This window comes from Hyperolius riggenbachi, chromosome 4 (assembly GCF_040937935.1).
Source record: "Hyperolius riggenbachi isolate aHypRig1 chromosome 4, aHypRig1.pri, whole genome shotgun sequence".
In the NCBI taxonomy this organism is placed as follows: domain Eukaryota; kingdom Metazoa; phylum Chordata; class Amphibia; order Anura; family Hyperoliidae; genus Hyperolius; species Hyperolius riggenbachi.
In genome coordinates this window covers 174,979,598-175,005,098 of record NC_090649.1, presented here as the reverse complement: position 1 = coordinate 175,005,098, position 25,501 = coordinate 174,979,598, and the positions used below count along the sequence as shown (strand labels likewise).

At 43.3% G+C, this 25,501-nt stretch overlaps 1 protein-coding gene across 7 annotated transcripts in view; it reads right to left on the bottom strand.

Annotated features, from left to right (window-relative positions):
- Positions 1-25,501, bottom strand: part of PRKCI (protein kinase C iota) — a 178,619-nt gene that overhangs the window by 25,589 nt on the left and 127,529 nt on the right. For all 7 annotated transcript variants that reach the window (XM_068281003.1, XM_068280995.1, XM_068280999.1 and 4 more), the window contains one exon: positions 9,459-9,635. In XM_068281003.1, the coding sequence (XP_068137104.1) occupies positions 9,459-9,635 (177 nt within the window). The remainder of the gene's footprint in view (positions 1-9,458; positions 9,636-25,501) is intronic.

Sequence of the window (25,501 nt, the reverse complement as noted above, 5' to 3'; positions counted from 1 at the left end):
GGGGGGGGTGTATGGCTGGCAAACAACAAGACAACCAACTGGTTGTTTGCCAGATCCAACCGGAAGATCAACCTGCCCAACTATCATGCAGGTTGGCCATAAGTGTACAAGTCTTTTGAGCAACTTTTTAAATGCAGACATGTTGTGCAGTTTGTCGTTTAGCTTGCACGCATAGTAGTTAAGTAAGTTGGTTGTTTAATTGGTTGGTGTGTGTGTACATACTCGTCATGTAAACTACTTCTTGTGTGGTTGGTTGTGCATTATGATGGACGTGTGTATGAACCCTAAAACTCTAGGTCACCCGGGGGTGGGGCAGGAGCGTTAAGTCGATCAATAGGCCATAGTGTTGCACTGCATCCCAGAGTGCCACGCTTATGTTCAATCAATTTTCAGTAGATGGAAATCATTGAAAACTGATTTGCTGTGTGTGGTAGGAATCAATTCCTACCAGAGAGAATTTACCATTTTGGGAGGAAATCTATAAGTTTGTGGCCAATTTTAATCAGATCTAGAATGACTTTTGTAAATGCCTAAACGACAGCTCCAAAAGCCGTACAATCAACTGCTATAAATAGCTTATTGTTGGCATGGGTGGATGAGGTACAATATTTCTGATTTAAACATGTTTTTTTAAAAGGGTCAGCACGGTGGCATAGTGGTTAGCTCTCTCGCCTTGCAGCGCTGGGTCCCTGGTTCGAATCCCAGCCAGGGCACTATCTGCAAAGAGTTTGTATGTTCTCTCCGTGTCTGCGTGGGTTTCCTCCGGGGACTCCGGTTTCCTCCCACATTCCAAAAACATACGGATAAGTTGATAGGCTCCCCCTAAAAATTGGCCGTAGACTACAGTACTTACACTACATAATATAGACATATGGCAATGGTAGGGATTAGATTGTGAGCTCCTTTGAGGGACAGTTAGTGACAAGATATATATATATATATATATATATATATATATATATATATATATATATATATATATATACTGTACAGCACTGCGTACTATGTCTGCGCTATATAAATACTAAATAATAATAATAAAAAAAATAATAATAAACCCAAGTCAATACTACAGATCCATCTCAATAGCAGAACAGGTTGTTTCAACTGCCTTTCAAATCTCATTACAAGCCAATTTAATATTGGTCGCCTATATATTCATCCTGAGAAAACAAAAATGGTATGTCTCACTTTCACTACTGTGGTTGTAATTGTAGAAGTAATGAACGGCATTGTTGTGACGACTATCTGCGAGCCTGCTGTTGAGATTTACTTTATTTACCTCTTTGGGTAGGCAGTGTCTACATTAACTGATTGAGTAGCTAATTAATTGATGGTGATGGGTAATGCCCCTGTGTGTATATGTATCTTACAATTGCTGTCTTCCTTCCCTGATGAAAGAGCCCTGTGTGACTCTGCTATGGGATTTATGGATATACGAGTGTCAGGTACTGCTGTAACTATTCATAGCCTGCGGCGAGCTTTACAAACTAACAATCATATATAAATCAAAGTCAAGAGATTTAGGTGTTTATCATCATAATTAAATGTCTGGAAAGTAATGTGTACTACTAACATGTATACAGGTCGAGTGGTACTTGAGACAATGAGGTTGATATTAAAGTTGCAGAGCAGAAATGTGTTTAAAAAAACCTTTGTCGGCTAGAAGATGAAAGATATTTGCAACTCTCACCTGCAGGCATCAAACCAAAAAACGCTGATACCTTTAACTGTACATGGTTTATTGCAAGCTTTCATTAAGTTTCTTCTCCAGGCAGTATACAGAACTGGATCAGAGCCGTGCGTTCTGTATAATGGCGTTCTGTATAATGAAGTTAAGGTTAGCCGTGGGGGTGGGTGGTTAAAGGACCACTCCAGCGAAAAAAAGGAAGCAGTTAAAATCTGACAGGATCAACAGGCTTTGGACTAGTCCATCTCCTCATGGAGGATTCTCAGAGTTTTCTTTGCTTTCAAAAGCATTTAATGAATAGCAGTTGCTAAGTCTAACCGCCTAAATAGTGTGCAAGTGAGTAGTGAAGCTGGCTGGTATCTTACTATTTTAGCAGTTAAAGGGAACCTGAACTAAGAAAAATTATTTAAAATAAACACATGATTTAGCTGCAAATGAATATTACATACCGTATAAACTCGCATACAAGCCAAATTTTTGACCCCCAAAAAGGGGGCCAAAAGTTGGAGGGTCGGTTTGTATGCGAGTCGTGGGTGGTGGTCCGTGGTCCGCGCCCCCCCCCCCCCCCCCGCCCGCTCCCTTCCTCTGCGGCCGCCGCTGCTATTACTTGCTTTAGGCAGCAGCCGCTTTCTAATCCAGGTTCCCCTCTTCATTATGCGTACACCGTAAGTGTATCACAGCAGCGCGCCCGGGGCTGCTGCTGTGACGATGCAGGGGGTGCGCTGCTGTGATACACTTACGGTGTACGCATGATGAAGAGGGGAACCCGGATTAGGAAGCAGTCGCTGCCTAAAGCAGGTAATAGCAGCGGTGGCCGCGGAGGGAGGAAGCTGGCGGGGGGGGGGGGGGGGGCGCTATACTGGGCACTTTACTGGCTATACTGGGCACTATACTGGCTATACTGGGCACTTTACTGGCTATACTGGGCACTATACTGGCTATACTGGGCACTATACTGGCTATACTGGGCACTATACTGGCTATACTGGGCACTATACTGGCTATACTGGGCACTATACTAGCTATACTGGGCACTATACTAGCTATACTGGGCACTATACTAGCTATACTGGGCACTATACTGGCTATACTGGGCACTATACTGGCTATACTGGGCACTATACTGGCTATACTGGGCACTATACTGGCTATACTGGGCACTATACTGGCTATACTGGGCACTATACTAGCTATACTGGGCACTATACTAGCTATACTGGGCACTATACTGGCTATACTGGGCATTATACTGGCTATACTGGGCACTTTACTAGCTATACTGGCCACTATACTAGCTATACTGGCCACTATACTAGCTATACTGGCCACTATACTAGCTATACTGGCCACTATACTAGCTATACTGGCCACTATACTAGCTATACTGGCCACTATACTAGCTATACTGGCCACTATGCTAGCTATACAGGGACACACTGGGGGGGATCACGCGCCTGCACCAATCCAGCATTTCCTACCCCCGGCTTATATGGGGGTCAATCATTTTCCCCTGGTTTTTCAGGTAAAAGTTGGGGGGTCGGCTTATATGCAAGTCGGCTTATATGCGAGTATATACGGTACTTACCTTGCCATCAGTTCCTCTCAGAAGCTCACCACTTCTTCTTACAGTGATCCCTTCCAGTTATTAGCTATTACCTGCTTTAGGCAGCGGCCGCTTCCTAATCCAGGTTCCCCTCTTCATTATGCGTACACCGTAAGTGTATCACAGCAGCGCGCCCAGGGCTGCTGCTGTGACGATGCAGGGGGCACGCTGCTGTGATACACTTACGGTGTACGCATGATGAAGAGGGGAACCCGGATTAGGAAGCCGTCGCTGCCTAAAGCAGGTAATAGCAGCGGTGGCCGCGGAGGGAGGGAGCGGGCGGGGGGGGGCGCTATACTGGGCACTTTACTGGCTATACTGGGCACTTTACTGGCTATACTGGGCACTATACTGGCTATACTGGGCACTATACTGGCTATACTGGGCACTATACTGGCTATACTGGGCACTATACTGGCTATACTGGGCACTATACTGGCTATACTGGGCACTATACTAGCTATACTGGGCACTATACTGGGCACTTTACTGGCTATACTGGGCACTATACTGGCTATACTGGGCACTTTACTAGCTATACTGGCCACTACACTGCCTGCACCAATCCAGCATTTCCTACCCCCGGCTTATATGGGGGTCAATCATTTTCCCCTGGTTTTTCAGGTAAAAGTTGGGTGTTCGGCTTATATGCGAGTCGGCTTATATGCGAGTATATACGGTACTTACCTTGCCATCAGTTCCTCTCAGAAGCTCACCACTTCTTCTTACAGTGATCCCTTCCAGTTCTGACAAGATTTTGTCAGAAATGAAATATAACAGTTGCTGTCAGTTATAGATCAGCTGCTGTCAGTTACAACTGAATGTTCAAGGTAATGTCCATGCTTCCCTATGGCTCAAGTGGGCGATATAACAGTTTAACAGTGTACTGACCTGGAAGCTGTGGGGTAATGGCCATTTTCAAAATGGAGGACAGAGAATCCCATTGATCACAGTGGACAAACAGGACACATGAGAGGAGAAAGAGATTGAGGAGTAGACTACATGGGAGGTAAGTATGATCTGTGTATGTTTATTTTGACTTTTTATTTTCAGTTCAGGTTCTCTTTAAGGAAATGCATTTGAAAACAAAGAAAACTCTGAGAATCCCCCATGAGGAGCTGGACTAGTTCAAAACCTGTCCTGTCAGATTTTAACTGCTTACTTTTTTCACTAGAGTGGTCCTTTAAGATTAGGCATCAGTAGAGGGAGGATTCAGTGTGAGAGTAGGGTTATTTAAGCCAAAGAAATTTCGGCTTTATTGGGTGCATTTTTTTCCTCGCCACCCTTATTGCATAGGTTTATACATACAGTATGTGCTTGAAGGCACTAGAATCAACTGGGAAGCAGTCAGAAAAATAAACCCCAGGGGAATGGGCGATCCTAAAGCCTAGAAACTACTGAGATATCAGCATGAGGGTAGGAACACACTAGGCAGAATCGCTATGTACTATGGAAAACGCATATGCGATTCTTCCTAGTGTGTTCCTACCCTGAAAGGGTACCCGAAGCGAGGAACATTATTTACAATAAACACATGACATAGCTGCAAATGAATATTACATACTAACCTCACTGTCCGTTCCTCTCAGCAGCTCACCATTTTCTTCTTTCAGTGATCCCTTCCAGTTGACAATATTTTGTCAGAACTGAAATATACCAGTTGCTGACAGTTATATATCAGCAGCTGTCAGTTACAACTGAATGTGCAAGTTAATTTTCATGTTTCCCTAAGGCTCAAGTGGGTGATATTACAGTTTAACAGTGTGCTGACCGGGAAGCTGTTATGGGGTAATGGCCATTTTTGAAATGGAGGAAAGAGAATTCCATTGATCACAGTGGACAAACAGGACGCAGGAGAGGGGAAATAGATTGAGTAGTATACTACACAGGAGGCAAGTATGACCTGTGTATGGTTATTTTGATTTTTTATTTTCAGTTCAGGTTCTCTTTAAGGAGTTGTGATAAACACTACTTACTCGGCAACTTAGAATAACACTCAAAAAGTATTGTTCAGCCTGCCATATGTTTCTACAAAGATTCTTTAACAGTATGTGTGTACAATGCATATCTCACAGTATGCATAATGCAGTAACACTGCAATGTCTGTCATCCTAATTAGTGTTCTGCATTGCACTGCAGGACTTTATCAGACTGAAAGATGCATTTTAATGCACTGCCCCATTCAGTGTCATGCATGGGGTTAGTGGTGTACAATACAGCACTGCAGGAGGCTGTGTGATATAGTACAAGCATGTAAAAGCGAAACAGTAGTCAAAATTTCCCCTCTTCACCAGTAGTTTTGCCACACAAATATAGCTACTATGAAAAAAAAATAGTTTAATAAAAGTGAAAATAACTGAAACAGATTATGAAAGTAAGGCTATATCTACGCTTTAGAGTTACCTCAGCTGAAACGATCAACAATCACCCATGAAATTGCATAACTTCACTGAAATCCAAAGTGTGCACCGGAGTCACCCCCCCTCCACCCCCCCCGCCCCCCCTCATTATTATTGGCCTCCCCTGTCGCGATCTGTTCCATTACATCCTGATCTGATTTTCAGAAATCATGCATATGGCTATTTGCGCTGCTGTCAGAAAAATCGAAATCCCAATGCACAGTTAAAGTTGCAGTTGCCACTATGAAAATACATTTTTCCCACACGCAAATGCTGCCCCTACTGCATTTTTTTGCTCCAATGGGAGCTCAACAACTATTGTACTATGTAATTTCCGTAGGAAAACAGAATCGCACTGCCAAACTGCGTGGAATTGCATGGAGCTTGTTGGAGTTGTCTGGGGCTGTAGAGTATATTTGGTGGTGGGGAGGAAGGGCAGATGAAGTATTTTGTTGCATAACTAGTAGTTAGAAAATGAATATGGTACATATAGATATAGAGCCTTATCAGCTCAGGATGGGAGCGAAGGAAGGTGTATATCAGTGGTCCTCAAACTAAGGCCTGCGGGCTGATTGCGGCCCCGAGGCATTTTTTTTTACCAGCCCTCCACACACAAAATGTTTTACTCATAGATGTGGCAGCAGTGCTGGCACCACGTTTCCACATGGAAGCCAGCAAGAAGTCATTCGCTGGCTTCCAATCTAATTCCGCATTAGGTGGCACTGCTATCCAATTGTATGGCAGGTTGTCACCTGGGTATGCTTCACTGTCTGGTGCGCAAAAACATTGTGGTAGTGATGGTGGAGGGGTGGTTAGAGGCAATATAAAAAGCAGTGTGCGCGCATGTGTGTAGGGGTGGATAATTTGCAGTCCTTGCAATTACTGGGGAAAGGGGGTCTTTTGGGGGACTTGAAAATACAGTATGTATTTTGAACACCGATTGCTTTGCATGTGGGGGATGGTGTTTCAGGCACTGTTTACCTAAGTTCAATGTAATGAACAGGGCCAATAACCTAATAAAAGAGGCCCTACATGGGACCTGTGGCAATCCAAAATGCATTCGTTATGATATTTGTCTTGTCAGATATATTTAACATTACGGTCAATCTGTGAGGTGGCTTCCCTGCTGATTGGCTAAGACCCTCTGGACAGGTTGCAAGGCAAAGTATTGTAGCTAATGTGAGGATTGGTCGGCAGGTGGGTAAAAGGTAATCTGCCAGGTGTTGCTGGGGTCTAAACATTGTTGCAGCAACCAATCAGAGGTAAGTCCAGTGTATAAAAGTAGGTCCCGTTCAGCCTCAGCTTGCCTTTAGTCCAGAGCGGTCTGGGGAGCTCCCCACCCACCCTTTCCCAATTATATAGGAGAATTCGTCGTGGTCAAGCTTCATTGGTTCTTTCAAGTCACACAGAGAAGTGTGGACGAGCTTTGTGAGGGGTCCTTTCGGAAAGTTGAAGTCTTTTAAGTGGTCTGAACCGTAGTGGTGGACTACAAACAACTGCTGATATTGATGTTTTTATTGATTATTGATACGTTTTATTCAATAAAGTTATTTGGACCTCTTGAGTTTTAAAATAACCAATAAAGAAGGCCACGGCCATTTTAATGCCAACTTGGAGGGTCTGGTGTTATTTATTTAGAGTTTAAGGATTCGGTATTTATACATATATGTATATTTATGGTATTGTCTACAGTCCCATGATTTTTTACATCATTTTATGTACACTCCGGCTCCCCAGCAGTCTGAAGTATGTTGACCCGGCCCTTGACCCAAAAAGTTTGGGCACCCCTGGTGTATATACATCCTCAATTCACTGGCTGACTCTATTGTGTACATACCTCCTTATCATTGCATGCTGCACTTAAAGCCTCCTCTACACAGTACAATTTTCCATCAGATCGAATCTTTTAGACGGATCTATTAAATAATTTCCAACCGGTCCAATCGGATTGCGTTAAATTTTGCAATCGATTTTAGGTACTTAAAGCAAAATCTATCGCAAAATTGATCTGAAACAATTTGGACATCTAAACATGATGCAATTTCTTGTTAGATCTGATAGTTCCGTCTATCAGATAGAAAATTGTACAGCTGTAAATGAGGCTTTAGATGTTAGCAATGCTTACAATTACATCATTCAGTGATCCAGTGCTTGACTGGATAGTATAATATTCTCCCAATTGTGCCTATACACAGCAGTAAGACAAAATGTATAAAGCTTCCATGTAAAACATGCAGTTAGACTCTTAAACAGTAATTCTATTTATGATTTATTAATAAAATTGCATTTGAACAACAACAAAAAAATCTCAATAGCAATTACAGTGAACTTAAAACGTTTATTAAGAATGATGCCATAAACATATCCATTAAACATTACTTTTCCATTTCAATTCACAGACAACTTCCACAACTGAATAAAATCTCAAACTGCACGTCTGTCCAAGCCTGGAATCTTTACTCTTTTTGCTGCACTACCCTCCTTCCAGCATGAGTAACTACCTGCCGCCACAGAGCAGGAGCCCTTGGTTCTGATTTTCCAAGCAAGTTAAGCAAGCTAAAATATCCGCCAGTAACCCCAGCAATGTGTACAGCTGAACTAAGAAATGTCTTTTTTTGGCAGCATAAGGGGCATTTCACTTGTTTTTAACAACTTTTATTAGCAGAAAGAGAGAAATACAATAAACAAGCAGTAAATTGCATAAGTACAACATAACAGCTTGCTCAAACGAGGAGCCTGTATTGATTATCCATAATATTTACTACAAATGTCCGATTATCTTCCACATACACCTGCCTAGAATGGACAAGGCAAAAAACTAAGAAAACAAAAAAACAAAAGATTTCACCTATTTCAGAGTGCCTGTCTCATATACTCTCAGCCTGCTGGGAAAAAAATAAAATAAAAATAAAATAAATAACCAAAGAAAACTGAACAAACAAACGCAGATAAACAGAACAATCCAGAAAACCACATGCTGATGTGCTGACTGAGAGGGCAACCGATTAAAGAGGCACTGTAGTGACGTATAGTAGAATGCAGTAAATTATTCAGGATACTTTTACAGTTCTTTTCTAGGTTTCAGCATCAGAAATACTTCCTATATCTATATATTGTTCTATACTGGTATGTAGCCTAAGCTGTTTACCTAAGCGGAATTCTGCCCCCAGAGCATTCTGGGAGAACAGGCATGCATTATTTTCACTGGCTTCAGAATTCTCAGAAACAACCATTCCACACAACTGCAACTAACAGAACTAAAAGATGTCGCCATCTGTGATAAACTTCACAGGGTGAGGAAAGATTTTACAATGGACATACACTAAATACTAAATCAATCATAAATTAATATTGTAAAAACAAAACAAAACAAAAAATTTAAAAAAGGAATTTTATTCATCATGTTATTTTAACTACAGTTCCTCTTTAAAGTAACACATGCCATCACAGCCATGTAAAGAGCGTGTCTGGGTTTGCAGTCTGTGTAAACCTACACTACTGCTTGGATTCAAGTACTACAACAGATCTATAATTACACTGGCAGCACTCAAACTATAAAAAAACAACAAAAAAACGCTAGATTATCTACTCAGGACTAAACCCCCACCCCACCCTCCAAAACATTTAAAATGCGTAAGACAAATGAAAATGAAACAATCGAGATGAAAAATACATCTACCTCAAGTCTACAGATAGATAAAAAGCGCAAAACAGGAAAATGGTTTAAGACTAATAATAAAAAATGCCTGCTTTCATCGCAGCTTACCTCATCATCATTGACCAGTTCTTTTTTGACAACCTTCATTGCATAGATGCGCTCTGTCTTCTTTAGCTTCACCAGCAGTACTTTAGCATAGCTGCCTCTTCCAATAACTCGGAGCAGGTCAAAATCCTGCAGACCGAGGCTACAGGGGGGTTTACCGCTCTCCCTGCTGTTCCTAGCCTGTAAAGAGATCATGTTCAAAAGGCACTGATGAAAGGTGCTATCATTTCATGTTACAGCATCATTTTGTAGCTATTCACATTCTGTACAGTGGCAACACAGGGACAGGATGACTCAGGAACAATGCTATTCAAGAGAGAACACTGAGGAAAGACGAAAGCTTCCTAATAAGTGGCTAGCCACAATGCATTATATTAGGAATATAAAGATATCCAAGTCTGAAACTGAAAAGAAAGGTATGTGATATTGTACGCGCAATGAAAGAAGCAAATTCAATGTATTACTTTCAGCACAGGCTGTAGTCGCCAGTAAGAGGGCTTTCTAGAAACGAGGGTTACCGCATAACTTCCTGTAGCACAATCACAGATTACATGGTGGATTCTTCAGTCTATCAAGCGTCACTAGGGTCATGTTAATGATGCGAAAGCAGAGCTGCTGCTCACAGACACCAATTCACTTCAAATAAAAAGATGCAATTGGATTGGTTGTTATGAGTAACAGCCCCATTTTATTTCAATTAAAATTGCCTTCATCTACAAAATAAAAGAGACTTTATATACACCTAAATCTAAGTGCAAACACATGAAGGAAAGACAACTAACTGCTTGTGATCGTCTCAGACACAAATCCAGCATCAGTACAGGTGTGTCACATCATCTGTTAGCAATCCAACATGCCATATTACTAAGTGGCTAAAGTACACAATCAATTTTTATCTATAGTGCAATGAGCCACATAGATCGTAATTTCAATTGATTTATGGCAAAAATTACGATCAGACCAGACAGTAGATTTCAATCAATCAGACATGGCGGGGGAACAGCAGTAAATCAACAGCCCATACTGTTGTACTGTATTGAAACTCTACTGTATGTGCAGTGTATGGGAGGAATCGATCCCTCTCTGATCAGATCAATCCTAATCCTAACATTTGTATAGTGCTTTTCTGCTGTTGGATTCAAAGCGCTCAAGAGGTGCAGCCACTAAGGCCATGCTCAAGAGGTCTTACCCAAGAACGTCTTCCTAAATAGGTACTGACCCTAGCCAGGATTCAAACACTGGTCTCCCATGTCAAAGGCAGAGCCCTTAGCCAGTACACTATCCAGCCACTTATCAGAGAGGGATAGATCTGCTTGCCATATTGGGTGGCAATCTAAACGTGTAAGGCCACCTTCACACAAATGGCAGCTATTGTGTGGCACTGTCTGCTTGTCTCCTCCTCCCCATAGGACAGGGCATGACAGGCAGGCACGTTTTTACAGCTAGCATTCCCAAAACATTCATAGACTCAGGTAATGACCAACAAAGGGGGAGATAACTAGGCCTAATTATGTAGGAGTAGCATTAGGGTAGTATGCAATTTTGCTGTGCATGAAGGATTTTATACAATAACTATACACAGGTGACAATGGCCTCGATTCATCATTCTTTTGAGATAACTTTTTCCAGTTTGTTAAATTACCGAATTCGAAGTTTAGCGATTTCTAGTTGTATTCATCAAGGTTTTTCGGCATTCGGTGTGAATTCGATAACAATTCGGTAAACATTCGGTAACGTGTCAATATTTCCATTTTACAGCAGTAATTTAACACAAGGCCATAAGATTTCCATGGAATTGTGGGTAAAAGGCAGTCCTTTGAGCACTACGTAGCAACATTCTGAATAGGGCTTAACACCTGGACCAGGATTCTGAAAGTGGTTGGGACAATCCCACAATTTGATAGGAGCCTTTTCTAAAAAATTGTAGTGCAGCTAGCAAATTAGTTAACCCTGACACTGCCTGTGTTCTCTTACAAGATGATTCAAGAGAATTGCAGATGCCGTGTTATAGCAAATAAATCTATTCTCTTACAAATTTATATGGTTGCAGACCTTATTCTTGCCCTTCTGCGCCTTTGAATCACTCTCAGCTGATACATAACCACTTCAAATGGCTCCATCTTCTCTGTCAGCAATGATCTGACAGGAATAACGACAGAGCAGTGAAGGAGATAACTAATCCTAAATGTAACGCTAAACCACGCCTACTTTCTTTTTCATGAATTGCACTTTATTCCGTTTTAGCGAATCGTTACCGAATCGTTACCGAATGTTCGCTAACAGCTGTAGATAACTTTGATGAATCCTGAAATGAAGTTAACAAATTCGGTATTTTAACAAACTGTTGTTAACAAATTTGCTAAGTGTTGATGAATCGAGGCCTATGGCCTCAATTCATCAACACTTAGCAAATTTGTTAACAACAGTTTGGTAAAATACCGAATTTGTTAACTTCATTTCAGGATTCATCAAAGTTATCTACAGCTGTTAGCGAACATTCGGTAACGATTCGGTAACGATTCGCTAAAACGAAATAAAGTGCAATTCATGAAAAAGAAAGTGGGCGTGGTTTAGCGTTACATTTAGGATTAGTTATCTCCTTCACTGCTCTGTCGTTATTCCTGTCAGATCATTGCTGACAGAGAAGATGGAGCCATTTGAAGTGGTTATGTATCAGCTGAGAGTGATTCAAAGGCGCAGAAGGGCAAGAATAAGGTCTGCAACCATATACATTTGTAAGAGAATAGATTTATTTGCTATAACACGACATCTGCATTTCTCTTGAATCATCTTGTAAGAGAACACAGGCAGTGTCAGGGTTAACTAATTTGCTAGCTGCACTATAATTTTTTAGAAAAGGCTCCTATCAAATTGTGGGATTGTCCCAACCACTTTCAGAATCCTGGTCCAGGTGTAAAGCCCTATTCAGAATGTTGCTACGTAGTGCTCAAAGGACTGCCTTTTACCCACAATTCCATGGGAATCTTATGGCCTTGTGTTAAAGTACCACTGTAAAATGGAAATATCGTCACGTTACCGAATGGTTACCGAATTGTTATCGAATTCACACCGAATGAGGAAAAACCTTGATGAATACAACTAGAAATCGCTAAACTTCGAATTCGGTAATTTAACAAACTGGAAAAAGTTATCTCAAAGAGAATGATGAATCGAGGCCATTATCTGAAGAATATTCTTGTGTCATCTTTCATATCTAAATGTTTCTAAGTAGAGCCTTTACTCTACCCCTACTATTGTTAAAGCCCTGTGATATTGGTCAACTGTTCCCTCTGTCCATTGATCGTCAGACAGTGATCCCCCTGAACTACTAGTATTTAACACTGGCAGCACTGATGAGATGATCAGAAAATATATTGAAGATTTCTGAGCTCTGTCAGTTTTTCCAAATAACTATCCAAAATACTGTTAATCTGATTTTTGATTATGAACTTAGTTTAGCTGTATTCAGGTGGTTGTTGCCTTTTATGAATAACTTTTATTGTAAAGGTGGGTCTGTTCACGCTTCAGAGCTGCTGCATAGCACTTCTCCCACATGGAGTTTTCCTCACAGAAGCAATGTCCTATGGCGTTATTCTATACATGGAAACGTTTTAGCTTATGTAACACCCACATCTGGTGCTTGACAGAAACAGCTGCATTCAAGAATAATAGACTTTACTGGTACACCAAACTCATGTTTTATGATGTTAGTATTGCAATGGACATCACAGATTTGAATTTGTTTTAACATAGTGCAAGCGCTATCATGTGCCGACCGTACTGCATTTACAATACTAAACATTCTTACTATTTGTTATCATTTACTGATGCTCTGAGCTTTGGACTCACTAACTCTAGATTACTTCCAGTCAGTCACAGGACTGATCCTGTGTTGTGGAGGGCCCTTTACAACTAGCAAGCGCGATCACAATGCAACCACGCAAGTTGCTTTTTACACTAGCCGCAAATATATATTGTATAGCCACCAGGAGTAGAGCACGATCGGGAATTGTGCAAACCAGCAATTGTGTGCGGGGTTAAAATGTGTTACATGTAAATTGTGGTGCTGTTGCGATCGGTAAAGCGGCTGTGATCTGTTTTGGACTCTTCCTAGACTTGGCTGGCCATCTAAATTCAGCGATTGGGGGAGAAAGGCCTTAGTCAGGGACGTGAAAATTACCCAATGGTCACTCTGTCAGAGTTGCAGAGGTCCTCTGTGGAGAGAGGAGAACCTCCCAGAAGGACAACCATCTTTGCAGCTATCCACAAATCAGAGCTGTATGGTAGAGTGGCAACTCGAAAGCCACTCCTTAGTAAAAGGCACATGGCAGCGCGCCTGGAGTTTGCCAAAAGGCACCTAAAGGGCTCTCAGACCATGAGAAACAAAATTCTCAAGACTCTGGTCCGATGAGACAAAGACTGAACTCTTTGATGAGAATGCCAAGCATCACACGTTTGGAAGAAACCAGGCACTGCTCATCACCAGGCCAATACCATTCCCTACAGTGTAGCATAGTAGTGGCAGCATCATGCTGTAGGGACGTTTTTCAATGTAGGAACTGGGAGACTAGTCAGGATAAAGTAAAAGAGGACTGCAGATATGTACATCATGGATGAAAACCTGATCCAGATCACTCTTGAACTCAGACTGGGGCGACATTTCATCTTTCAGCACAGGGGTCTAGTCCTGGGAAAAGAGGTGAGTGGACTCACCCCAAAAACCTCTGCGCTGCGACAAAAAAATGGGAGTGGTCAAGCATAGCATGGGCATGGTCATGGGTGGGGCCAAATATACATGACCTTAGCAGTGATGTAAAAGGTCTGCCGGGGAAGTTTTAGCTCTGCCGTAGTGTATCCCCCAAAAATAGATGTAATCTGACAGCATTTCACCAAAAAGACACAATCTGGTAGAAGTTCCTCCAAAATACAGATAATAATGCAGTGGTTCCCCCAAAATAGACAATGTGGCAGCAGCAGTTCCCCCAACATACACTTTGGCCTCGATTCATCATTCTCTTTGAGATAACTTTTTCCAGTTTGTTAAATTACCGAATTCGAAGTTTAGCGATTTCTAGTTGTATTCATCAAGGTTTTTCCTCATTCGGTGTGAATTCGATAACAATTCGGTAACCATTCGGTAACGTGTCGATATTTCCATTTTACAGTGGTACTTTAACACAAGACCATAAGATTCCCATGGAATTGTGGGTAAAAGGCAGTCCTTTGAGCACTACGTAGCAACATTCTGAATAGGGCTTTACACCTGGACCAGGATTCTGAAAGTGGTTGGGACAATCCCACAATTTGATAGGAGCCTTTTCTAAAAAATTATAGTGCAGCTAGCAAATTAGTTAACCCTGACACTGCCTGTGTTCTCTTACAAGATGATTCAAGAGAAATGCAGATGTCGTGTTATAGCAAATAAATCTATTCTCTTACAAATTTATATGGTTGCAGACCTTATTCTTGCCCTTCTGCGCCTTTGAATCACTCTCAGCTGATACATAACCACTTCAAATGGCTCCATCTTCTCTGTCAGCAATGATCTGACAGGAATAACGACAGAGCAGTGAAGGAGATAACTAATCCTAAATGTAACGCTAAACCACGCCCACTTTCTTTTTCATGAATTGCACTTTATTCCGTTTTAGCGAATAGTTACCGAATCGTTACCGAATGTTCGCTAACAGCTGTAGATAACTTTGATGAATCCTGAAATGAAGTTAACAAATTCGGTATTTTACCAAACTGTTGTTAAAGGGACACTTAAGTCAAACAAAAAAAAGTGAGTTTTACGCTCCTGGGGCTTCCAATAGCCCCCTGCAGCTGTCCGGTGCCCTCGCCGTCTCCCTCCGATCCTCCTGTCCCCGCCGGCAGCCACTTCCTGTTTCGGTGACAGGAGCTGACAGGCTGGGGACGCGAGTGATTCTTCGCGTTCCTGGCCACAATAGCGCCATCTATGCTGCTATAGCATATATCATATACCATATAGCAGCATAGAGGGTGCTAATGTGTCTGGGAACGCGAAGAATCACTCGCGTCCCCAGCCTGTCAGCTCCTGTCACCGAAACAGGAAGTGGCTGCCGGCGGGGCCAGGAGGATCGGAGGGAGGCGGCGAGGGCACCGGACAGCTAAAGGGGGCTATTGGAAGCCCTAGGTGAGTAAAACTCATTTTTTTTGTTTGACTTAAGTGTCCCTTTAACAAATTTGCTAAGTGTTAATGAATCGAGGCCATAATCTGGAAGCAGTTCCCCAAAATACGCGAAACCTGGCAGCGGATCACCCTAAATACACGCAACACCCAAAATACATGTAATCTGGCAGCAGTGGTCCCCAAAACATACAAAATAGGCACCCCCCCCAGCATAGGTAGTCAGGTCTATAGGTGTCCCAAGTATAAGTAGCCATGAGTATAGTAGTCCGCAGTATATGTAGCCAGAAGTATAGGTGCCCAGTATATGTAGCCAGGGGTATAGGTGTCCAGTATATGTAGCCAGGGGTATAGTAGTCCCCAGAGGTATAGGCATCCAGCATATGTAGCCAGGGGTATATTTGCCCAGTATATGTAGTCAGGGGTATAGTAGTACCCAGTATATGTAGCCAGAGGTATATGTCCCCAGTATATGTAGCCAGGAGTATAGTAGTCCCCCAGTATATGTAGCCAGAAGTATAGGTGCCCAGTATATGTAGCCAGGGGTATAGGTGTCCAGTATATGTAGTCAGGGGTATAGTAGTCCGCAGTATATGTAGCCAGAGGTATATGTCCTCAGTATATGTTGCCAGGGGTATACTGTATGTGCCCAGTATATGTAGTCAGGGGTATAGTAGTCCCCCAGTATATGTAGCCAGAAGTATAGGTGCCCAGTATATGTAGCCAGGGGTATAGGTGTCCAGTATATGTAGTCAGGGGTATAGTAGTCCCCAGTATATGTAGCCAGAAGTATAGGTGCCCAGTATATGTAGCCAGGGGTATAGGTGTCCAGTATATGTAGTCAGGGGTATAGTAGTCCCCAGTATATGTAGCTAGGGGTATAGGTGTCCAGTATATGTAGTCAGGGGTATAGTAGTCCGCAGTATATGTAGCCAGAGGTATATGTCCCCAGTATATGTTGCCAGGGGTATACTGTATGTGCCCAGTATATGTAGTCAGGGGTATAGTAGTCCCCCAGTATATGTAGCCAGAAGTATAGGTGCCCAGTATATGTAGCCAGGGGTATAGGTGTCCAGTATATGTAGTCAGGGGTATAGTAGTCCCCAGTATATGTAGCCAGAAGTATAGGTGCCCAGTATATGTAGCCAGGGGTATAGGTGTCCAGTATATGTAGTCAGGGGTATAGTAGTCCCCAGTATATGTAGCCAGGGGTATATGTCCCCAGAATAGGTAGCCAGGTGTCCCCCTAGCAGGAGGGGAGCAGCGCAGTAAAGGGGGGGTGCCCACAGCTCCCACTGGGGAAGGGGGGACGTCTCCCCCCCTCCCTCACCTTGGGGCTCCCCTTCCTCACTCTCCCCTCCAGAACAAAAATGCGCGGGCGGCTGGCAGCTGCGGGACTTACTTCTTCCTCGTTCCGGCGCGGGAGGGAGCACTCTACTGCCGCTAGTCTGGTCTAGACCAGAGCAGTGGCACGCAGAACTTACCCGGTGCTTGGAACGAGGAATTTTAGTTCTGGAGGGGAGAGTGAGGAAGGGGAGCCCCAAGGTGAGGGAAGGAGGGGGGAAGAGACGTCTCCCCCCCTTCCCCACCGATGTGCCCATCGCTCCCTTTTCACTGCGCTCTCTCCCTCCACACATACTAGGGTGGATGACGTCCACCCCCTGAAGAAAGCAGGTGGACGTCGTCCACCCACGTACACACCCGACTCGACCCCTGTTTCAGTAGGACATTGACCCGAAGCATACAGCCAAGATATCAAAGGAGTGGCTACAGGACAACTCTGTGAATGTCCTTGAGTGGCCCAGCCAGAACCCAGACTTGAGATGGCTTCAGAGACTTGAGAGATCTTAAAATGGCTGTGCACTGGCACTTCCCATCAAACCTGATGGAGCTTTAGAGGTGCTGCAAAGAGGAATGGGCAAAACTGGCCAAGGAAAGGCGTGCCAAGCTTGTGGCATCATATTCAAAAAGACTTGAGGCTGAAATTGCTGGCTGAGGTGCATCAACAAAGTACTGAGCATTAGGTTATAAGGACTTTTTTTAACCTATTTACTATATAGTGACTATTCTGGAAGAGATGTGTTCGTTATATGTTATATATCCTATGATTCGACTAATTATTTACTATCACCATGTCTACTCAGAGTGTTTTAATAGTTTTTGTTCATGCAATACTTGTTTCAATACAGATTACTTTTTCTACCAGATTGGTGCTCTTTTTGGGATACTTTCTATATATCTCTAGAACCCATAGGCTAATGATCTATGAGTGGATACTTGCAATTACTTATGATCGCATGAACCATTTCCAGAGGACATGGGACTCCTGGTTCAAATATGCGAATGTTCAGGGTCTGGCCTACATGATGTACTTTTCTTAATTAGCAGGTTACAGATTTTGTGATTTATTCATGTAAATAGATCTACTTGGCATTTAAGAGAAATCCCTCTGTAGAGTACTTTCCAGCGACCAATGGGGTTATTTTATTCCCCTTTTCAGTTTGTTTTTCAATTTTACTCTTCCTTAGAATTGTTTGTTAGTTATAATATGTTTAAAAATGTGTGAGCATCCCTATTGTACCATTTATTCCAGATAATTTGCCATCGATGATATCACCCCTGCTAGAGTGTAACATGATGTACTCATGGTTGCCACTGTCAATAATACTTTTGAAAACTAAACTGGGAGAAATAAGATTCTCAAAAACCAGAGCAATGGCTACAAAACTCGATGTATCTAAAAATAAATAAATAAATGACAAAACTATGCTTTACAGCTAAACTCCAGATGTGAGGTTAAAAATGCTCCATTTGTTTGCTGTGCAAAGAGGAACTGTCAGCAATAAAGGTTCCTCACTACATCTTCCAAAAGGGCTATTAACCAGCTGAGCGGTCTGGACGAGCTCAGCTCGCCCAACACCGCCAGAGGCTGCCGCTCAGGCCCTGCTGGGCCGATTTTCACCAAATAAAAAGCAGCACACGCAGCCGGCACTTTGCCAGCCGCGTGTGCTGCCTGATCGCCGCTGCAGCGCGGCGATCCGCCGCGTGCAGCGGCGAAAGAGGGTCCCCCCAGCCGCCCGAGCCCAGCGTAGCCGGAACAAACAGTTCCGGCCAGCGCTAAGGGCTGGATCGGAGGCGGCTGACGTCAGGACGTCGGCTGACGTCCATGACGTCACTCCGCTCGTCGCCATGGCGACGAGGTAAGCGAAACACGGAAGGCCGCTTATTGCGGCCTTCCGTGTTACTTCTGGCCGCCGGAGGCGATCGGAAGAACGCCTCCGGAGCGCCCTCTAGTGGGCTTTCATGCAGCCAACTTTCAGTTGGCTGCATGAAATAGTTTTTTTTTTATTTAAAAAAAACCCTCCCGCAGCCACCCTGGCGATTTAATCAGAACGCCAGGGTGGTTAAGTACCATGTGAAAGTAAGGGAGTAGTTTAGATTGGCAAACCCCTACCCTTGTAACTGTGCTATAATGAGTAGTGGCAGGTCAGGCAGCACTATAAAGGTTGGCATACAGTGGGATGTCAAAGTTTGGGCAACCTTGTTAATTGTCATGATTTTCCTGTATAAATCATTGGTTGTTACGATAAGTGTCAGTTAACTATATCATATAGGAGACACACACAGGGATATTTGAGAAGTGAAATGAAGTTTATTGGATTTACAGAAAGTGTGCAATAATTGTTTAAATAAAATTAGGCAGGTGCATAAATTTGGGCACTGTTGTAATTTTATTGATTCCAAAACCTTTAGAACTAATTATTGGAACTCAAATGGCTTGGTAAGGTCAGTGACCCCTGACCTACTCACACAGGTGAATCCAATTATGAGAAATAGTATTTAAGGGGGTCAATTGTAAGTTTCCATCTTCTTTTAATGTTCTCTGAAGAGTAGCAACATGGGGGTCTCAAAACAACTCTCAAATGACCTGAAGACAAAGATTGTTCACCATCATGGTTTAGAGGAAGGATACAGAAAGCTGTCACAGAGATTTCAGCTGTCTGTTTCCACAGTTACAGACATATTGAGGAAATGGAAGACCACAGGCTCAGTTCAAGTTAAGGCTCGAAGTGGCAGACCAAGAAAAATCTTGGATAAACAGAAGCGACGAATGGTGAGAACAGTCAAAGTCAACCCACAGACCAGCACCAAAGACCTACAACATCATCTTGCTGCAGATGGAGTCACTGTGCATTGTTCAACCATTCGGCGCACTTTACACAAGGAGATGTTGTATTCGAGAGTGATGCCGAGGAAGCCTTTTCTCCGCCCACAGCACAAACAGAGCCGCTTGAGGTATGCTAAAGCACATTTGAACAAGCTAGCTTCATTTTGGAATAAGCTGCTGTGGACTGATGCAACTAAAATTGAGTTATTTGGGCATAACAAGGGGCGCTATGCATGGAGGAAAAACAACACAGCATTTCTTTACAAAGAAAAGACTCACCTAGGGAGGGACAACCGCCTGGAGCACCTTTCTGCCAAACGACTGATCTTGTTGAGATAATACATCCACTTTGTAGTGTTTGATGAAAGTAGATGCACTTGACCAGGTTGCCGCTTGACAAATCTGTTGAATGGTAGCTCCTGCCCTCTCTGCCCATGATGTGGATAAGGAGCGAGTTGAATGAGCCCTAATGTTAGGTGGTAGGGGACAATCACTACTCTCATAGGCTAAGGCTATAATCTGTCTAATCCATCTTGCAATGGTCTGTCTAGATCAGGCTTTCTCAACCAGGGTTCCCTGGAACCCCAGGGTTCCTTGAGGACTCTGCAGGGGTTCCTTGGCACTTTCCCCCATCGTGAGGGAAATATAATAGAGCAAATTATAATAGGGGGTACTGTAAAAAGAAGCACTAAATTGGGGGTCTGAATAATAATGAGCACAGTAAAATGAGTGGCAGTGTAATAGGGGGTAGTGAAATTAACAGCTTCACCTACTTTTAAAGACCATGCCTCCTGAAAAATAAATGCAGGAGTTCCTCGAGACCAAAAAATTGTTTGCAGGGGTTCCTTGAGATCCAAACGTTACTTGCAGGGTGCAAACAACACTAACATATTACTAGACTTTCTAAACTCTCTTGATCTGGAGAGATAGGTTAGAAGAGAGTGTCTGACATCTAAACAGTGGAACCCCTCCTCCCTGGACCCCGAAGGCCTAGAACAAAAGGAGGGAAGAATAATCTCTATGAAACTCTGAAGATACTTTTGGCAAATAAGCCGGGTCTAACCTGAGCCTTATACTGTCCGGACAAATGATTAGGAACGGATCTTTAATGGATAGTGCCTGTAACTCACTTAAACGTCTAGCAGACGTGATTGCGATGAGGAAAGCCAGTTTAAGGGTCAAAAACTTAATATCAATCTCTTCAATGGGTTCAAAGGGGCTCTTCATAAGACAATTAAGAACTAGAGACAAATCCCATTGTGGAAAAATCTTTTGCTTCACTGGAGTTGATCTCTGTAAAGCTTTAAAGAAATTTCTGACCAATTCCTCCTGCGCTAAATGCCTATCCAAAAGAATGGACAGAGCTGAACACTGAACTTTGAGAGTACTTGGTGCTAACTTCATGTCAAACCCATCCTGGAGAAACTCCAGAACTGAACTAGTTAGTACATGATCTCTGTCATGTGAGTCGCACCATGACAAATATACTTTCCAAACTTTACGGTAAATCTTCTGAGTTACCGGCTTTCTGCATTTCATAAGCGTCTCAATAACTTTTTCCGGAAGACCCTTTTGCCTAAGAATTACCCTTTCAGGATCCAGGCTGCCAGTTTGCATAATTGAGGCCTGGGATGCGAGAGCGGGCTCTGAATCAGAAGATCTGGACGGAATGGCAGAGGGAACGAAGGTTCTACTGACATCCTCAACATCGTTGAATACCATGGTCTTTTTGGCCATTGAGGAGCTATTCGAAGAGATCTATCTCCAGGACTCCGAATGTTTCCGTTATCAACTGAAAAATCTCGGGATGAAGTTCCCACTCCGATTGGTTCACCTCTTGACGGCTCAGGAAGTCCGCCTCCACATTGAAGATCCCCTTTATGTGGATAGCTGATAAGGATAGAACTCGAAGTTCTATCCAGTCAAGGATCTCCGAGCAGAGACACATGAGGTCGCTTGATCTCGTACCCCCCTGCTTCAAGAGATACGCCACCGTCGTGATATTGTCTGAACAAATTTGAACATGATTTTCTTCTATTAGGGATTGAAAAAATAGAAGAGCTCTCTGAATTGCCAGTAGTTCTCTGAAATTGGACGAATTTTTGCTGATGGCCTGGGACCAACTTCCCTGGGCATGATTGCCCAATGCTGTTGCTCCCCAGCCCCAAGAACTTGCGTCCGTAAATATTTTTACTAGATCGTTTTGCTTCCAGAATCTCCCTCTTTCCAAGTTCTGTTGGTTCAACCACCATCCTAAACTGGCTTTGACTGACTCAGGGATCGGAATTTGTAGATCCAATGAATCTTTGGATTTGTCCCAATTTGAGGAAGAGAGATTGAAGATCTCTCCCGTGTGCTTGAGCCCAAGTGACTGCTGGAATTGACGCTGAAAATAGACCCAATACCCTCATAATCTGTCTTAGAGATGATCTCTCCCGACTGATTAAAAGGTTTACTTCCGACTGTATTTTTATAATCTTCTCTGACGGTAAAAATATCTTTGCTTCCAGCGAATTTATTCTGTAACCTAGAAAGATAATTTCCTGGGTTGGGTTCAGGGACGACTTGGCGTAATTCACTATCCAACCCACCTGAGACAGTGTCTTGATTACCATCTCCCTGTGGGTCTTGACTAGATCCTCTGTCTCTGCAAAAATTAGAAGAGCGTCTAGATATGGAACAATCGAGATTCCCTGCAACCTTAATTCTTTCATCACCTCTGCCAGCACCTTCGTGAACACGCGTGGAGCTGACGCTATTCCAAATGGAAGTGCCTGAAATTGAAAGTGACGAATGTGAGAGAGAGCCCTGATTGCGAACCTCAAAAATTTTTGATGCTTTGTAAAAATCGGAATGTGCAAATAGGCGTCTTGAAAGGTCTATTGAGACAAAAAATCCCTTGCCTTGCAATAGGGACCTTACTGAATATATACTCTCCATCCTGAATTTCTTGTAAGTCAGAAACGGATTGAGAGATTTTAGGTTTAGAATAAACCTGAACTCCCCGTTGGTTTTCTTCACCAAAAATATGTGGGAGTAGTATCCCTGGAATTCTTCTTCCTGGGGAACTGAAATAATCACTCTTTTGTCTAAAAGTCTCCGAATTTCCGATTCCAAACCCCTGGCTTTTTCCAGATCTTTCGGAATCGGATTCACAAATTTCCTGTGAGGGGGCTTGACAGAAAACTGAAGGCGATAGCCCTGCTTTATAATCTGTAAAACAAACGGGTTGGGATTCAATTTCTCCCATTCTGCCCGAAAATAAAGTAGTCTGCCCCCTACTGGAAGAACATCATTTACCTGGTTTGGGGGGTTCAGTCTTCCCAAGAGTGAATCCCCCTCTACCTCTCCCCTTCGGAAAGGACCATTTTCTTTGCACATTCCTATTTTTTGCTAACTCAGAATCTTGTTTCTTAGGAACAAAAGGTCTTTTACCCTTAAAGTTTTTCTTTTTATTTGGGAATTGTTTCCCTTTTTAAGCAGAACGGGAAAGCACTTCCTCTAAACCTGTGCCAAAGAAGGTTACCCTCGAATGGAATAGCACATAGTTTGTTTTTGGATGTCTGGTCTCCCTCCCAGGTCTTCAACCACACTGCCCGCCTGGCTGAACTAACCAGGGCTGTAGTACGCGCTGAAATGCGAATAAGTTCCTTAACCGCGTCGGCTAAAAAAGCTACCGCTCTTAAAACTACCGGAGGGAGGCTGCATAATCTTTTAGCGGTACTCCCTTAGAAATCTGATCTACCAAATTATCCATCCAGATTCTAAGATTACGCGAAATACAGGTGGCTGAAATACCTGGGATGAAGCCAAACGCAGCAGATTCCCATGCTTTTTTAAGGAGTGAATCTACTTTTTTATCCATTACATCTTTAAGGACTCCTGCGTCCCCAAAAGATAAGTCAGAATCTTTGAAATATTTAGATAAGGACGCATCCAACTTAGGACATTTTGTCCATTTATCGATCTCTGACTGTGCGAAAGGAAATTTCCTTTTTGCTGATTTAGGAATAAACAAGGGCCTTTCTGGATTCTGCCACTGGGAGGTAATGATTTCCTGCAAAGTCTTATGGATAGGAAACACCCTACCTGCGGACTGACCCAAGCCTGAGTAAACGTGATCCTGAGGGGTAATCTCAGGAACTGTCTCCTTAATTTGTTCCGTAGAGTACACAGCCTTAAGTAATTCAGAAGATTCGTCAGGTGAAAATAAAAATCTGGGAGTTTTAACTGTCTCCTCTCCCTCTGATTTTTTAGGCTGCTCCCCCTCCTCTTGTGATACAATCTCAGATAAATCTTCCCCCTCTTCCTCCTCTCCCTCCTCCTCCTCTTCCACACCTAATGTATCAGGAATAGTAGAAGGATGTAAGAAAGCAGTATTGGAAGGGCCCGGAAGAGGCTCAGCAGAAGGTGGTACAAAACTTTCTTTAAACTTATCCAAAGTCTCCTGCATATTTTTATTTACAGACTCCATTACCCCCTTCAAAATGTTTGAAGTTTCAGAAACCACTATAGCATCAGTACAGGCCCGACATATGTTTCTAGGGGTCTCTAGGGCAATCTTTGTATTACATAGACCACATCTCTTATATTTAGGTGGTGCAGTAACTTTGGGCTCAGTTTTTGCCTAAAAAAATCAAACAGATAAAAGACATCCACTGAGCAATAGCCATGCTGAGGTGATATATTCAAATATTATCTATATGAATATCCTCCAACTGGAGGGCTTACCACCCCAGATCCGGATGGCTGCACCTGTGAAGAGGATCTGGCTGCCGCGTCTGCCTCCCGCTGTTGTGCCTGCTGCTGTTGCGGCTGAGGCTGCGACATTCTCCCCTGCTCGGCGGTGCGATAGTGGAGACGCCAGGCACATGCTGTTTCAACTTCCTGGCTCTCCTTGATCCGCCCCCTCCTTTAGCCGTGTGACGTTTTCCGCTCTGCGCCCTCCTACAGCGTGACGTCACTTCCGCCCTTGCGATTGGCTGCCAGACCGGATGCGCCTTGCAGAGCCGGCGTTTGGCGGAGGGAGACAAAAGGTATTCTGGCCACACACCCACACAGAGGCCAAATACCCGCTGAAAGTTTCTTTTTAGGAGGAGGTCCGAGGTCGGCGTTACCTCCTGTACGCCTCACCACCGCCCTGCTTGCTCCGACCTCCTCTGGGGGAAAAAAAAGACTCACCCTCTGGTAAGTACAAAACAACAAACGGGAGCTTGCTTCTTTAGGTGATTCCGTCACGGAAACACAGATGAACTGAGGATGGAGGGTGGGCGGCGGCTTTTAAACTTCTTGGTTGTGTGTCTCCACAGATCCTGGGCGGAGCCGTATCTCAGGTTGTCCCGGATGACAATTAGAGAAAATATGGTGGTGGTTCCATCATGCTGTGGGGCTGTGTGGCCAGTGCAGGGACTGGGAATCTTGTCAAAGTTGAGGGATGCATAGATTTCACTCAATATCAGCAGATTCTGGAGACCAATGTCCAGGCATCAGTGACAAAGCTGAAGCTTCGCCGGGGCTGGATCTTTCAACAAGACAACGACCCGAAACACTGCTCAAAATCCACTAAGGCATTCATGTAGAGGCACAAGTACTACATTCTGGAATGGCCATCTCAGTCCCCTGACCTTAATATAATTGAAAATCTATGGTGTGAGTTAAAGTGAGCTGTCCATGTTCTGAAGCCATCAAACCTGAATGAACTAGAGAGGTTTTGTAAAGCGGAATGGT